The 15,098-nt window shown below is 38.7% G+C and overlaps 4 protein-coding genes and 1 pseudogene across 5 annotated transcripts in view; 3 read left to right on the top strand and 2 right to left on the bottom strand.

Annotated features, from left to right (window-relative positions):
- LOC101292394 overlaps positions 1–15,098 on the bottom strand; it is a 1,325,780-nt pseudogene that overhangs the window by 337,665 nt on the left and 973,017 nt on the right. The window contains exon 164 of the transcript XR_184374.1: positions 11,701–12,200. The product of XR_184374.1 is annotated as an uncharacterized LOC101292394 (transcript). The remainder of the gene's footprint in view (positions 1–11,700; positions 12,201–15,098) is intronic.
- Positions 2,697–5,732, top strand: LOC101303681 (protein FAM206A-like). The gene is made up of 7 exons (XM_004294085.1): positions 2,697–2,979; positions 3,495–3,663; positions 3,765–3,813; positions 3,924–4,050; positions 4,321–4,391; positions 4,494–4,566; positions 5,093–5,732. Exons 2-7 carry the CDS (start codon positions 3,501–3,503, stop codon positions 5,204–5,206), a joined length of 597 nt encoding a protein of 198 aa, XP_004294133.1. The 5' UTR covers positions 2,697–2,979; positions 3,495–3,500; the 3' UTR covers positions 5,207–5,732.
- LOC101300126 (epidermis-specific secreted glycoprotein EP1-like) lies at positions 5,783–7,156 on the bottom strand. Its single transcript, XM_004294073.1, has one exon. The coding sequence runs from the start codon at positions 7,148–7,150 to the stop codon at positions 5,783–5,785; it is 1,368 nt and encodes a 455-aa protein (XP_004294121.1). The 5' UTR covers positions 7,151–7,156.
- On the top strand, positions 7,781–9,309 carry LOC101299273 (epidermis-specific secreted glycoprotein EP1-like). Its single transcript, XM_004294070.1, has one exon. It carries the CDS (start codon positions 7,928–7,930, stop codon positions 9,230–9,232), a length of 1,305 nt encoding a protein of 434 aa, XP_004294118.1. The 5' UTR covers positions 7,781–7,927; the 3' UTR covers positions 9,233–9,309.
- On the top strand, positions 11,630–13,143 carry LOC101299558 (epidermis-specific secreted glycoprotein EP1-like). Its single transcript, XM_004294071.1, has one exon. It carries the CDS (start codon positions 11,646–11,648, stop codon positions 12,972–12,974), a length of 1,329 nt encoding a protein of 442 aa, XP_004294119.1. The 5' UTR covers positions 11,630–11,645; the 3' UTR covers positions 12,975–13,143.

The raw sequence follows: 15,098 nt of genomic DNA, 5'->3' as shown, positions 1-15,098 counted from the left end.
TAAAGAAAATAATGATCATTACCAACTTGGTTTAAGTATTCTAAATGCTCAACAATATATAATTGAATCTGCTACTACGTGTGTCATCGAGTTGAGGTTTCGGTGGTTTGTGGAGGGAGGTCATGTCACTAGCTAAAAGAAATTTCTTTCTTATAAATAGGAAAACCATCACCACTGTCAATAATGCTTAGTGATGATGCTCTCCTACTTATGAATAATATCTGAAATGTACTAGTGTCTGTGTTGGTGATGTTTTTGTTGTTTCCCTTATCATTTATTTTGCCTTCTATCACAGACTAAGATATGGGCCAAATGGTACCAAATATGCAGTGTCTTACAGGTCTGTGTCATGTCAAATTCTCTTTGAGAAGACATAAGCTAAGGCCCAATGATTTCGTTTTTGTTTGATGTACTTGATTTTGCCAGTAGAAAACCCCTCGAAATTGAAAGAAAAAAGATTAAAGACCCTTACAATTTGGTTGATAAGAAGAAGAACAAGATTTTAATTTAGTGTTATGTTGGTCGACATTCGACGGATTGATAATGAACATTAAATCACATGAGATACCGACAATTGTTTTGAGCAACTCATGTCAAAAATAATGAAGAAAAGGACTATTATTTCGAAATTATGGAGAATTTCAACGCAGATGCCAATAACGATAATCCTAATTAGACAAATTACATGATCTACTAGTCTTTCTTTTTTTCTTGATACGGATGCTTTTGTTGGTGATGTTTTTGTTGCTTCCCAACCTTCATTCCTTTGATTAATCATTTATCTCACATAATCGTTATGGGCCAAAGTCTCTATCAAATTAGGGTGGACATTTCAACAACTGATAATGAACAGACTTAGGATAGCTAGGTAGCCCACAATAAGTATCTAATTAGGTGTCATGAAGATAATTTGCTTAATTACCATAACACAAAGCTTTCATAAACTAATTTCAAAATTCCATAAGCTTCTGCTACAAGTGACAAAGGACATTGTCAACTAACTTTAAGAAGAAACAAACTCATTCCAACTCATATACCAAAATCATTAGTATATATGTAAAAGCACTTCCTATTACATTAACAACAAGAAATCCCTAACGTTAAAACATATAGTCCCTAGAACTGACGGCAAAAACCATAGCACATCTACATGACAACGACGCCAAACCTAACAAAACCCTAAACCCTATCTAAAAGAGAAGAGACGACTAAACTCGACCCTTGCTAAAATTTGGTCCGGATCCAAGTCAAATCAATCTGATCCGATCCGAATAAGGCTGTTCAGATCGGATCCAAATTATGAAAAAGGCACATTTTGATGGATTCGATCTGTTTAACAAAGTTTAGATTTGGATCGGATCCTGAAAAAAAATAATGCAAAAATTCGAATAACCGTTGGATTAAAGTATATCTATTTTAGGCCGTTAGATTTTTAGGCTAAGAAAAGGTCCCAAGGATAAAACACAAAACTTTGAGGCTTCGACCCTCAATCTCTCGCCTAGTCACCTCTCTTAGTCTCTCGCTTCTCAACCCTTTCTTCTCTAGTTCGTTTGCAATTGCGTTCTCCAAGAGGCAAGCTTAGCAATTTCGTTCCTTTCTTAGTTTCTGAATTTGGATTCCCTCTCTTAGTGATAATGTTGCTTAATGTTTAATGTTATTTTGTGTCCAAGTAGGTTTGAACTTTTGAAAACTTAGAAATGTCTTTTTTTTCATGGAAATATGTCGCAAATTCAAGGATTTACGGATCTGAACAAAAAACCGAGATCCGAACCAATTTTTTCAGATCCAGATCCGTTCGGATTAAGTATTTAAAAATACAAATCTGATCGGAAAAATTAAACGGTTCGGATCGCGGATCCTATTTTAAAAAATAAATCCGATCCGAATGTAGCCCTAGTTCAGATAGCCATTACAAAATGTAGACAAAAACGAAGGATTATTATGTACCTATTTTCTTCATTTTGCAAATAACAAAAAGAAAAACCATGTTCTCCCTCTCAAGTAGTCTATGCAACAAACATTTCCTCGCCTTAATTCTCCTAGCCACCCAAAAAACATTTAGACAAAGATCTTATCAGTTAGTTTAGATCCATATTCCATTTTTAATAAATTAAGTATCAACGGCTAATATTATTTAATTTAATGGCATAATCTTCATTTTGTAAATGGGAGGCTGTGAGTTCGACTTATCATAAAATACTAGGTGTACCATTTGATTATTTATCCGATAAAAAATGTCCTTAAGTTGCAACTTATTTAATCCATAGTCTAAAAAGATTGGCTTTGCTAATGTGCTCGTGCTTAAGTAATGACACTAACAGAAACTGGGAAAGTCTAAGACAAACTATTACTCAAGGTTACCACTACACTCTAATCAATAACACATGTATAGTCTTGCTGCTAATGCATGAGGTGCGAATGTAAGATTGTCAGTATCACTTTATTAAATTATTTTTCATAGGAAGTGAGGTAGCGAGCCTTCTTGATTACGTCAACAAGTTAGTGATTAACACACACATACTCGGTCAGTCTTCAAATTATGGTTCACGAGGGTATCCCAACAAAGCAATACTAATCTCCTTTTGTAGGCGCACACACTCAAATATCCCTTAAACCTGCTGACCATAAACTTGTGAAAGTTGAGACTCGAACTCTGAAAATGAGCGTTCCGTAGCTCAACGGCTCAACCATTTTAAAAGAAAAAGAATTAGGAATGAGGGCAAAGACGACGTCGTTTTTTGTTGAGCTGGTTCGGACGACGTCGTATCCGGTGGGCTAAAATTCCCCGCCCTACTTTCTCTTCCCCAACTGTAACTGCTACACTACCAGCTATCCAAATTGAAGCCGCAGCAGCCGATCAACACAGAGCTCAAATTCAAATCCTCTTCCGATTATTTTCTTGATCGCCATCTCCACATACAGACCCTCTTCAATTCTTTAACCCACCTTCGTTTCGTTAACTTCTTCAGTCTTCTCCTCGTAAGTTTACATTCCCTGTTCTTGATCTTTGCGCAAAACTTTGGCCTCTGATTCAACTTTTGCGTTGGTTCAAATCCCAATTAATGGAAAATCAAAATAGTTATTTGGGTTTTCTGAGTTTAATGTAAAGTCCCAGACTTTATTTTATTTTTTCAATTTCTGTTTAGTGTTTGGGTTATATACATGAATGTGCTTAGTTTGACTAGTATAAGATGGACAAGTATGGTAATTTGTAGCAGAAAATTAGTCTGATTATTTTGGACTCACTGTTGCTCTGGGTTCTGGGTTTTGCATGCTGAAATTTGTTGCACCTCTTTTTGTTACTATGTAGAGTATAGGCTGTTACACTTTGATTATACATTGCAACCTTAAGATGTGAGAACAAAGAGCTGGATTGGTGATAGCGCTTTCAATTAGAATTGAAGTTTGGGTTACTGTAAGATCGGTCAGAATGTCTGAGATGCTCTATTTTGTATCATACGAGAGTTTATGTTTCATGTCTCTGCAAATGTTAGGTAGCAATGACAGAGCAGATCTTTGATGAAGCAAAGAATGTAGAAGAAAGAAATGAACAAGAAGTGGAAGACCCCGAGCTGTATAGGCTTCTGGTACCCAATGCCGAAGACCTTCCTCTCGTCCCTACCTCCGCTATTGAATCCAATTTTGTCTCTTATTTTGCTCCAGGTCTTGCCCAGTGATGTTTTTTTTTCCTCTTGTATAACACGTTATTTGATTGACAGCAGCACGGTTATATTCTTAAATTTAACTCTCCATTTTGTTTCCAGATTTTATGAAACCGGGACATGACCAATATGTTTATCGCCATCCCAACGGGTAAAAATCCCGGAACTTTTTATTTTATTTTTTGTTCTGGATGCATGAATGTTACTGTTTGAATGAAGGAACGTCGATCATTTTTCTTGAATTGCTGTTTTATATATCAGATTGTGTGTCATTGGTTTGGCTGCAACACATGTGGCTTTTAAGGAAGAAGGGGGTATCACAGCAATTGATTTCAATGTTGGAAAATCAGATCGCAGTGGCCTTAAGGTTACTGGAAAGCGCAAAAGGGTATTTTCTTTCTCTAATCCCAGAGACAGAATTTAATTTCCGTCTCTCTCTCTCTCTCTCTCTCTCTCTCTCTCTCGGTTAATAGCTTGCAGAATATGTGTGAGAAAATAAAAACTAGAAGGATCATTTCTACATTGTTGTAGTTGTTTCCATTTTCTGTATGCCATACTTCTTTATCCTTTCTGTTTGAGTAGCTAATATTATAATTGTAGATCATCCAGATGTGGCATAGTGTATTGTGATTTTGTAACGAATAATGTTCTTATGCAGAATGCTCAGCACTTGGAGTCCAACTCAGCTTTGTGTAAAGTTTGCACAAAGGATGCGACCTATATTGTGAGGTAGAAATATTTTCTGCCAATGCCTTGTTCTTCTGTGGTTTGCAATATTCTCCATCTACCTCCTTTTATGTATGAGGTTTGAAGTTGTAGTTGCTTTTGAAGGTGTTGTGTAAAAGGTTCTCTATTGGAAGTGAACGATAGATTAATCAAGCAGCCGGAATTGCTAAATACAGCGGTAAGAACCACTCAATACCCTTTATATTGAAAGTTGCCAGCTTTTGTGTAGTATATAGAGCCATTGTTGGTAATCTTAAAATTGAATAAGATTCAACTAAGATACGCTCAGCCTTATTCTTTTACTTGATGTTGACAACTGAAAAGCCGAGATTTACAGATGTTCTTATAGGAAATAATTTCAATTGTCTGTAGAAACTAGCTGATAGTGGCTTGACAAAGGATGTGACTGCAAGCATTTGATATAAAAGATATACACTTTGGTAAAATGGTATGTAGGCAATGTCTTACACAATAAGAACTGCTTACTTGTGGCATATGAAGCGTTAGAGATGACCGATTGTTTTGGGATGGCTTCTAAAATCTTAGTGTGGCATTGGTATTACCTGGTGGGGAACTTGGACTTGGTGGATTAGAAGATTTTAGATCCACGCTTGACTTTCAATAATGCTTTTTTAATCAGGATATACTAGGACCATTTGTTGATTAGTTGCTCTTTGTCCATTCTTATTTCTCTCCTCTCCCAGGCAGATAGAGAAGGATATATTGCCATTATCATGCCAAAACCAGCAGATTGGCTCAAAGTAAAGGATTCATTGTTAGGCCTTGAAGAGTACAAAAAGCTGAGAGAAGTTCTTTGACATGATGTTAAGTTGGATACTTGTGTTCGACTGACATTGATACTGGATAGAAGAGCGAAGACAAGGGGAAAGCTTGAAGTCTGCTGGTGCATACCTGCCGGATTACTCACAGGCGACAAAGCTTGATATGTTGACGCCTTTGACTGTCACAAATCCTTGAAAATGGTATGTTATATCCCTGTTTTTATATCATGTGAAACCAATTGATTTCAAACTGTTCAAAATAATAATCTCTGAAGAAAGTGCAATAAGGTCATTTTTAACAATTGACTGGTAGAGATTCTATATGATTTTTTGTGTCATTTTAATAGCATTCTAAATTTTTATTGCCTTTGTAATATGGAACAATAACTATGAGAATAAAACCTCCTAATTCACAGAAATCTAAAAACAGCCTCATATGGATTAAAAAAACTTTAAAAAAAAAGTTAAAATCATTATTTAAGTAGTGTCTATCAGTCTATGCTTGATAAAGAGAAATTACCAACCACACATTCACTACCCTGCAACCTCAAATGACTAGCTATTACATAAACTTCATTCTTGAGAAGCATAGTCTCGGAAACATTTTGAAGTTCAATACTTGATGTAACCCACCGATGTATTCACCTCCTTTATAAGAGTACCAAGCACCGGTGCTAGCAGACACTTTGAGCTGGCCTCCCTGTAAAAAAACCCTAAACACTTACAATCCTTATCACACTTGGCCCTACATTCTTCAACCTTCATCGGTCCATCTCCACCATCTAAATAGGGACTCAAAAAGTGCTCAACAGCCCCAATCTTGTAGTAGTTCGCCTTTGCTCCGCTCCTACATGCTGCCAACTTCGGCGGCACGCATGCCTTGCTCCAACCCCGAAGCCCTTTTGGACTTGGGCACCCTACACACATGGCATTGCTGCAGTACCCATAAGACCCACATTTTGATGGCAATGCACATTCCCTGACGAAATAGCTGGAAAAGAATGAGAAACTCTCATCCCATTTTTGGTTGCTGACTTCATTGTAGTAAGTATAGGCCTTGAGACTGCCGTCCGATCCAAGTCTTAAGAATGAGTACTTGGCGTCATGGTTGAGCTTGTTGAGGTTGAGTGTGTTTGCATTGCCAATCGGACGGGTTTGTAGCAGACGCCGACGGTTTTGAGGTGCAGCATCAATGTTTTGGTTCCCCTTGAGCACAAGCTCATACAATATGACATCATCAAAGCCATTCGCAGTGTCCAAGTCAAATGTTACAGTGCTTCCAAAGTTAGTGTTTGGCCAGCCACCATATGTAAGAAGCTGACCGGAGTTGTTCAAGTACATAGTGAAACCACTTCGATCAAGAGCAAGACTGTATTGCCCATCAGAGCCATCCGCGTCAGATTTTCGACTAATAAGCTTGTTATGACCAGTAATATTTTTGACCGACTGCCCCAATAGAAGAGTATCATGGGGGTAGTCAAAGCTTTGCCATATGAATCTTCCATTCTTGTCATGAAGAACCAAGTTACCATTTGGAAGCAACTTTATTCCTGTGACACCTTTGTTGGCCGTGTTTGTTTGCCAAGAAACAGTCCCGTCTGCATCGGCAAGGATCAAGTTCCCATCCCGTCCAAGCGAGAGGGTGGCCTTCTCGTGCACTGGGTGGTTTCGGTTTGCATCCCAAACCCACCGCATGAGGCCCTCATCATTGGGAACACCCATTCTTATGGCAAAGAAGTAGGAGTCTGGGGTGGTGTTGTAGAAGCATAGTCTGAAAGGATGCGTGTAAAAGGTGTGAGCTTTAGTTTGGATCACAAGGTAGCTAGCTTTGAATTCGGCTATTCGGTCTCCAAGTTCGCCTTGGTTGACAAATATGAATGTTTGGTTTGCAGGGACTTGGGCTTGAGAGGGAATGGCAAAGAAGCTGCCGAGGAGGAAGAGAAGTAGGAGAAAAGCTGCATGGGAAACCATAGTTGTCATTTGGTGATATGTGCTACTTAGTGTATCCTCTTGAGATATATAAAGCTACTTGCCGTGGGGGAGAACTAGATCTCAATTTTAGATTACTAACAGATGTATCAATATTTCCTTGAACTTATTAGTTCATTTACTCTTTTAACACGATACTCTTATACTTAGCACCGACACATAATATCTACATTACTGAAGTGAATGTAGGAAAAGTATAGAACGTTTGAAGAGTCAAGAAAGGAGGATTGGGTCTCCTCCAGCTTACCTATACTGCTATACACCTTGATTATGCAGGACCATCTTATCCAGTATTGTCACCCAAAATGAATTCAGCAAGGCAGAACTTGTCCAACCTATCTTGTATCCCATTACCCTCTAGAGGTTCTAGTTAGAACACTTGGCTTTCTTCCCTCGGATGCTCTATAGCACATTATGTTTGCTTTGAACTCTAAAAAGTCGATAGTGATGGGGTAGACCAATCTGATCCTCCATTAATCTTCTCATCAACCCCAGAGTTATGTGCCTAGTGGCTGCCTTAGCCTTAGTAGCTGAAAAGTTGAAGCCAGAGACTATTCCATGGCAGTGACCTAGGGCAGCTGGACTGCTACCTATATAAGTTGGCCAGCACATTACTACCTTGTTCCCTAGCTCATTGATAATTCATCTCCAAGTTGCTATACACAGATATCAGATAAGATATCAGTTGATGTTCTAGAGTTTCAATGGTGAAGATATAAATAGAGGTTAAACTACGCTATAAAGTAAACATCATCCTCTACATTCACCATGTCATTGTTCTCCATATTCCTTTTTTCACTCTTTGCTTTCATTGCTCAAGCTCAAATTCCCGCGAATGAAACTTTCAAGTTTGTCAATTCTGGAGAATTTTGGCCTTACATCGTTGAATACGATGCCTCCTATCGTATGCTGGATCTCTTTGCCTCCCCCTTCCAGCTTGCTTTCTACAACACCACTCCCGACTCCTTCACTCTTGCTCTGCGCATGGGTTTGAAGAAATCTGAGTCATACTATCGTTGGGTTTGGGAGGCCAACCGGGGAAACCCAGTTGGCGAAAACGCTACCTTCTCTCTGGGAACCAATGGAAACATTGTCTTGGCAGATGGTGATGGTCGAGTGGCTTGGCAAAGCAACACTGCTAACAAAGGGGCGGTGCGCTTCAAGTTGCTTCGAAACGGAAACATGGTTCTTTACAACTCAAAGGGCAAGTCTGTCTGGCAAAGCTTCGACTCCCCTACAGACACTCTTGTAGCAAGTCAATCACTAGGTGCCGGAACAGTAAGCAAGCTCGTGAGTCGAGCATCGGAGACTGAAAACAAAGATGGACCTTATAGCTTGGTGGTGGAGCCTAAAGGATTGGCTATGTACTACAACAGCAAGAACTCTCCAAAGCCATTACTCTACTACAGATCCTCTAAATGGATTTCTGTTCCGAAGGGCTCATCACTACGCCACATAACATTGAACGCTGCCCCGGTAGAAGGGGGTCATGCTTATGACCTAACCTTGGAGTTTCTAGTCGGAAACTCTACCTCCGGCGGAAATCTCATTCTAGCTCGACCAAAATACAATAGCACATCGACATGCCTTAGGCTTGGAATTGATGGAAACCTCAACCTTTACACTTACTACGACAAGGCGCGTTATGGTGCATGGGAGACAACATTCACTCTCTTTGATAAAGAATCAGGAGTATCTGAAAATGGTTGCCAATTGCCGGAGCAATGTGGGAAGTTCGGCCTCTGTGAGAGTAACCAGTGTGTTGGTTGCCCATCGTCCAAGGGAGTTCTGGGTTGGAGTGAGAGCTGTGAGCCTGAGAAGCTTAGTTCTTGTGGGTCAAAGAGCTTCAGCTACTACAAAATTGAAGGGGTTGATCACTTCTTGAGCAAGTACACTAGTGGAGAGGCTTTGAAGGAGCCTGATTGTTCCAACAAGTGTGCTTTGGATTGCAAGTGTCTGGGTTTCTTTTACAACAGGGATGAATCAAGGTGTTGGATTGCTTATGAGTTGAAGACCTTGACCAAAGTTGACAAACCCAGTCATGTTGGTTACATCAAGGCACCTAATCATTAAAAATTTTAAACTTGGAACTTTTGCTATCTATCATCTACAATGTGTTTGGATGCGGATGAATTCCTAAGAATTTAATTAAAAATAAGGAATTATATATTTCTTAAGACTATTTCCCCCGTTTGAATTCTTATCCCGTGAAGGAATTAGCAATTTTCACGGGAAAATAATCGTGAAATTTGGGAGCTTAAATTCCTGATTTGAATTCCTCACAAAATAGATGTCATTTGTTAATTCCCTTATCTGAGGTTAGTCCAAATACAAATTTTTGTCATTTTAAAACTTTACATCATGTTTTTTTTATATATAAAAAAAATCTACATTATGAAATCCAAACAAGGGAATTCTCAATTAATATAATTTAAATTCATGGAATTATAATTCCCATAATTTTAAAATTTCTATGGAAATTGAAATTATTTTATCCAAACACAACGTAAGGCTTATTTTTGCATTTTCTTGACGTGATATTTACAACGCATGCACTTACAATTGGAGCAATAATTTGCATTCTATGTTTCTCTACAATTATTCAATTTGGTTTTTTTTAATCATAAATTAAAACATGAGAGCTAAACCTCGATCTAATTTAAAAAGTCGGGCAATTTGAGTTCTTACTTTTAAAACATTCCTAAGTTCCAAAATTTTAAAACATGCGTTTAAACAATAAGTTATCGGTAGAAATAATGGTAACATGACATTAACTTATTATTCTATTTTTTGTTTTGAAAATCAATAATTTCATTGCTCAACATTCAACAATACTCAGAAGACACATTACATCAGATGACGTCTTGTAAGAAGTATGTTATAATAAGAATTAAATTCAGTTTACCCTTTTGTGGTTTGAGGGTGACTTCATGTTAGTCCCTACACTTTTAATTTCATCAATTTACCCCCTGAACTCTTCAATTTTTATCTGTCGTGCCTAAATTCTCATATTCCGTTTGAATTAACCGTTAATTCTAGATACAGGCCCCACAGTTAAGGTTAAAATTATCAACATTTAACGTCTGATTTGAACAGAAGATAGGACATTAGTCACGGTTGAGGAAAATTCAAAAGTTTGAGGGGTAAACTGATAAAATTGAAAGTATAGGGATTAACATGAAGTTACTCCTAAACCTCACGGGAGTAAACTGAATTTAATTCTTATAATAAGCTTACAAGTTACAAGCACAAGACCAATATCTTCGTTGTATATGATAATTCTATTTTATAGTTATGGAATCTATGTATTTACTTTTTGTATAATTACAGATCTACAATAAGACAAAGAATACGACATGATAAAACAACCTAGTAGTACAAGGCAAACGTTGGTCTCCTCAAATCACTTTCAACAGGTTACCTGTTAAAAAAAAAAAAAAATCACTTTCAACAGGTCCAGAAGTCTCTGTGGTTAGCTAGCTGACAGTAACTTTGAGCAGAAATACTAGTGCTGGAATGCATAGACCTTATCCAGTTGCTTCCGGCATTTGGTGCAAATGCTAGCTAGCTGGTCCATCACATTTAGTCATATATTGCCCCGTGTTTGAATATCACATTTCCAAGTTGCCACGCCCCTAGTGATATCACATAATTGTCGATCGAGGAAGTTTCTATGATTGCAAATTAAGTCTGGTCAAATATGGTGCTTTCATTCCTTACTGACGTCTATTCATTCGTTACAGATAATCATGCTTGATCAATCACTAAAGTAGTACTTCAGCTGCTAAATCCGAAAGACATTACTCGCTTGCTTACAGAGCAAGCTGTCTACATTAAGACATGGTCGTCTTTCTTAAAAGAGAAATTAAGAAGCACACTGTTTTGTTCATATATCCCAAAATGGTCCAGCTTCATAACAGCTGACTTGACACGCCCATTGTTCTGGTAAGCAATAAAACGCAAAGGAACTTGTTTATTCGAAACTTGGAACATCATTCACCATTGACGTTGAACAAATTATATATGTTGACGTGCATTTGTGCTAGATCAATATCTTCATACTTTTCGAGCTACTAAACCATACGCGTTATTCATCTAGTTACTAATTGATTAAGAAATTCATTCTCAACTAAGTACCGTCCGATATAAATTGAATAGTGGAGAATTATCAATACAGTTTTTTCGTTCTGATTTTATATGTAGATTTAAGAGTGATCGACCAAAATTTATTTGATGCGGTAAACATTACTGCTAACCTATATCAGAATCGACATCGGTACGGACACCTACTGATGCCAGTTCATGAACATATTCAGGCACGTTGGTCAAAGATGGCGTCCAGACAAGAAAGCATGGTCGCATTAATTAATACCATCCAAATCTTGATCTTAATCCAAATTGTGGCTCAATGACTTTATTAGCCCTCAATCTGCTGTATAAAATGAGGTTTGCCAAGCTCTCTGCAACACAAACCACGCTTCACAATATGTCTTCTCCTTCATTCACAATGTCAGTCTTGCTGTCCCTTTCCCTTTTCTCACTCTTTGCTTTTCTTGCTCAGGCTCAAGTCCCGGCAAACGAAACTTTCAAGTTTGTCAATGACCAAGAGTTTGGCCCTTACATTGTAGAATACGACGGAAGCTACCGTATGCTTAGCATCTTTGCTTCTCCTTTCCAATTTGCCTTCTACAACACCACCCCGAATGCCTTCACTTTGGCTCTCCGGATGGGCCTGACCCGCTCGGAGTCCCTCTTCCGTTGGGTTTGGGAGGCCAACCGAGGAAACCCCGTTGGCGAAAATGCCACCCTCACCTTCGGGACCAACGGAAACCTCGTCTTGGCCGACGCCGACGGCCGCGTTGCATGGCAAACCAACACGGCCAATAAGGGTGTCGTCGGCCTCAAGTTGCTTCCAACCGGAAACTTGGTCCTCTACAACTCCAAGGGCGTTTTCGTTTGGCAAAGCTTCGACTACCCGACAGACACTTTGTTGGTTGGCCAGTCGCTTAAGGCAGGGGGAGTGAACAAGCTCGTCAGCCGGCTATCGGAGTCAGAAAACAAAGATGGGCCGTACAGCTTGGTGATGGAGCCTAAAGGATTGGCTATGTACTACAAGAGCCCCAACTCCCCGAAGCCTTTGCTCTACTTCTCATTCTATGACAGGATCACCGTTCAGACGGGCACTTTGGACCATGTGACGCTAAATGTGGCTGATACAGATGACGGTTTTGCCTATGACATAACCCTAGATTATCAAATCGCCAACAGTACTAACTCGGGTACACTCATTCTAGCAAGACCAAAGTACAACGCCACATCGACATTCCTCAGGCTCGGAATCGATGGAAATGTGAAGTTTTACACTTACAACGACAAGGTCGATTATGGTGCTTGGGAGGTAACCTTTAGACTGTTCGACAGAGATAATTTCGTTTGGGAACAGGAATGCCAGTTACCTGAGCGATGCGGCAGCTTCGGCGTCTGCGAGGACAGCCAGTGTGTTGCTTGCCCATCTTCAAGTGGAGTGTTGTTGGGTTGGAGCAAGACTTGTGCGGCCGAGAAGCTAACTTCTTGTGATGCAAAGAGCTTCCACTACTACAAAATCGATGGGGTGGATCATTTCTTGAGCAAGTTCACAACTGGATCGGCTACGAAGGAGGCCGACTGTGGTAAGAAGTGCACTTCCGACTGCAAGTGTTTGGGGTACTTTTACAATAGGGATTCATCAAGGTGTTGGATAGCTTATGAATTGAAGACCTTGACCAAAGTTGCCAACTCCACTCATGTGGGTTACATCAAGGCACCTAATCACTAGTATCATATTTTTGAATGTGTCGATCAAATAAGCACCGTACCTAATAATCTAATATGCGTTGGGGGCAGTTATTTGTTGTATTTCTCATTCATTATTTTGAATGTAATATTAGTCCGGAATATAAGAGCTCTGCTTGTGCTTCTAAGAGATGCTTTTACTCTCTTTTATGAAATTCACTTCCTGTCTTGTTTGCTAATATGTCATCTAGTAGATTTCTAGCACCCAACACAGTTAAAACACACAATTGGATAGAAATAACTGATCGATGACTAGTTATATGATAATGTTGTTTGTGCATTATTGATACGGGACGTGATGAGTCACAGTGTTGGATTGCTTATGAGTTGAAGACCTTGACCAAAGTTGACAAACCCTGTCATGTTGGTTACTTCAAGGCACCTAAATATGCTTGCATGCATGGAAGAACTTTTGCTATCTAGCTGCCATCATATCTAAGGTTTATTTTTGTATCTTCTAGAGGTGTATTTACAACGCATGCACTTACAATGGGAGCAACAATATATTCACATTATGTTTCTCTACAATTGCTCAGTGGCTTTTAATCAGTAATAAAAATGTGGGAGTAGATCGAACTCTAATATTCTATAAGGGTACGAACTTATGTGCTTAGAGTTACAGTACGTATACCTTTAAATTTTCAATACTGACTACAAGTTCTCAGATAGCAATGCTCATGGCAAAGACAAATATATTCTACTAAATATATAGAGATCTTTAGTTCGCCAAAAAAATAGCCTAATTATTGTTGTAAATTCTTTTATTTGTTAGAAACATACTAGTTATAACTGTGTTCAATTCTGTAAGACAAATTTTTCTCACTGCCTCCAATATTTTATGTGGATTCAAAATGACGTACGATGTAAGATTGCATGGTGTACTGTTTAATGTGTTCTACACCAACTGGTTTAGCGTTGTGTAACTACTAATGACTAGAGGAATTAGACTATAATTAGACGTAGTGTGTGAGCTAATGAGTATCCTAACATTTCTTAGTCATTTCCTGATGAGCTGACTTGAACTACTAGATCTGGGGAAGATAAACTACTGTTGCATTCCATTCCCAAGTTGCTGCATATTCCAGTCCAGATGCTACAGACATGGTGTCGTCTATTGATATCCATATCCCTAGCTCACATGCAGTCATACCCTTTCAAATTATTCTTATCAAACTTATAAGGATTAATTGTGTTAATCTTAATCTCGGGATTGTCTGCTGTGCCGGACGGTATGATATACATACACTGATACAAATAATGGTACGTAGGTAGTTAGGTGTTTTGTTTTGGAAATTTTTACCTTCAAAACATGCTCTGTTCAGTACGTTAAAATTTCCTCTTAATTTGTACTAAATTGGTAATTTTTTTTGCTGAGTTCTGAGCTAGTACTCAGCTGAGAGACATAAGTATTATTTCAACAATTTACTACTTAAAGTGTCCTTCGCACTAGTAATTCAAGGTTGGCGACTATAATCATGCGGTGCCTAAATTAATGTACACTTTTCAGAAAATGTTTTAAACAAAGCCACTATCTTCGCCGTCCGACTATCCTTTTCACAATCACGATCGATCTACCAATGTGTTAGCCTGAGACATGAGGAAGCTTCGGCCTCTGCGAGGAAAGCCAATGTGATGCTTGCCCTTTCTCGATGGAATTATTGGATCGTTGGAGCAAGAAACCAGAAGGGGTTCATCATTTCTTGATCAGCACCTATATATAGTACTATTGGATCGGCTACAAAGTACCAACTGAAATTGTACAAATAGAGAGAGCTCTGGTACTTGTACAAGAAATGAGCGCATCTAGATCTAGAACTCTAGAAGGAGGACACGGGTAAGCTAATTAAGCAATATTGGAGCAGATGCATGCAACCTAGCCATGCAGACGACAAGGATTAGCTTAAGAGACTGTTAAGCTAATCAAAGTTTTCTAACTCTAAATGCCTAAATGCACAAAAATAGAAAAGTTATATATACCCTAACTCAGTGAAAATAAGACTTCATAGCCCATTCCAATTAATGTTAAGGAAAATACAATTCTATCCTCTTTTATTCAACTACATTATATCTCCGATCTGAAACTCTCTCTCCTTCCTCTCTCTCTCTC

This window comes from Fragaria vesca, linkage group LG3 (genome assembly GCF_000184155.1).
Source record: "Fragaria vesca subsp. vesca linkage group LG3, FraVesHawaii_1.0, whole genome shotgun sequence".
NCBI classification, from domain to species: domain Eukaryota; kingdom Viridiplantae; phylum Streptophyta; class Magnoliopsida; order Rosales; family Rosaceae; genus Fragaria; species Fragaria vesca.
Note: the sequence above shows the minus strand (reverse complement) of the source record. Positions and strands in the feature narration are given on the sequence as shown.

What these genes read in the sequence shown, in the direction of transcription:
- LOC101303681 (XM_004294085.1), top strand. Translation starts at nt 3,501, where the DNA reads ATGACAGAGCAGATCTTTGATGAAGCAAAGAATGTAGAAGAAAGAAAT. An exon ending in TGTCTCTTATTTTGCTCCAG is followed by an intron (nt 3,664 to 3,764) that starts GTCTTGCCCAGT and finishes TTTTGTTTCCAG; the next exon opens with ATTTTATGAAACCGGGACAT. An exon ending in GTTTATCGCCATCCCAACGG is followed by an intron (nt 3,814 to 3,923) that starts GTAAAAATCCCG and finishes TTTATATATCAG; the next exon opens with ATTGTGTGTCATTGGTTTGG.
- LOC101300126 (XM_004294073.1), bottom strand. Translation starts at nt 7,150, where the DNA reads ATGACAACTATGGTTTCCCATGCAGCTTTTCTCCTACTTCTCTTCCTC.
- LOC101299273 (XM_004294070.1), top strand. Translation starts at nt 7,928, where the DNA reads ATGTCATTGTTCTCCATATTCCTTTTTTCACTCTTTGCTTTCATTGCT.
- LOC101299558 (XM_004294071.1), top strand. Translation starts at nt 11,646, where the DNA reads ATGTCTTCTCCTTCATTCACAATGTCAGTCTTGCTGTCCCTTTCCCTT.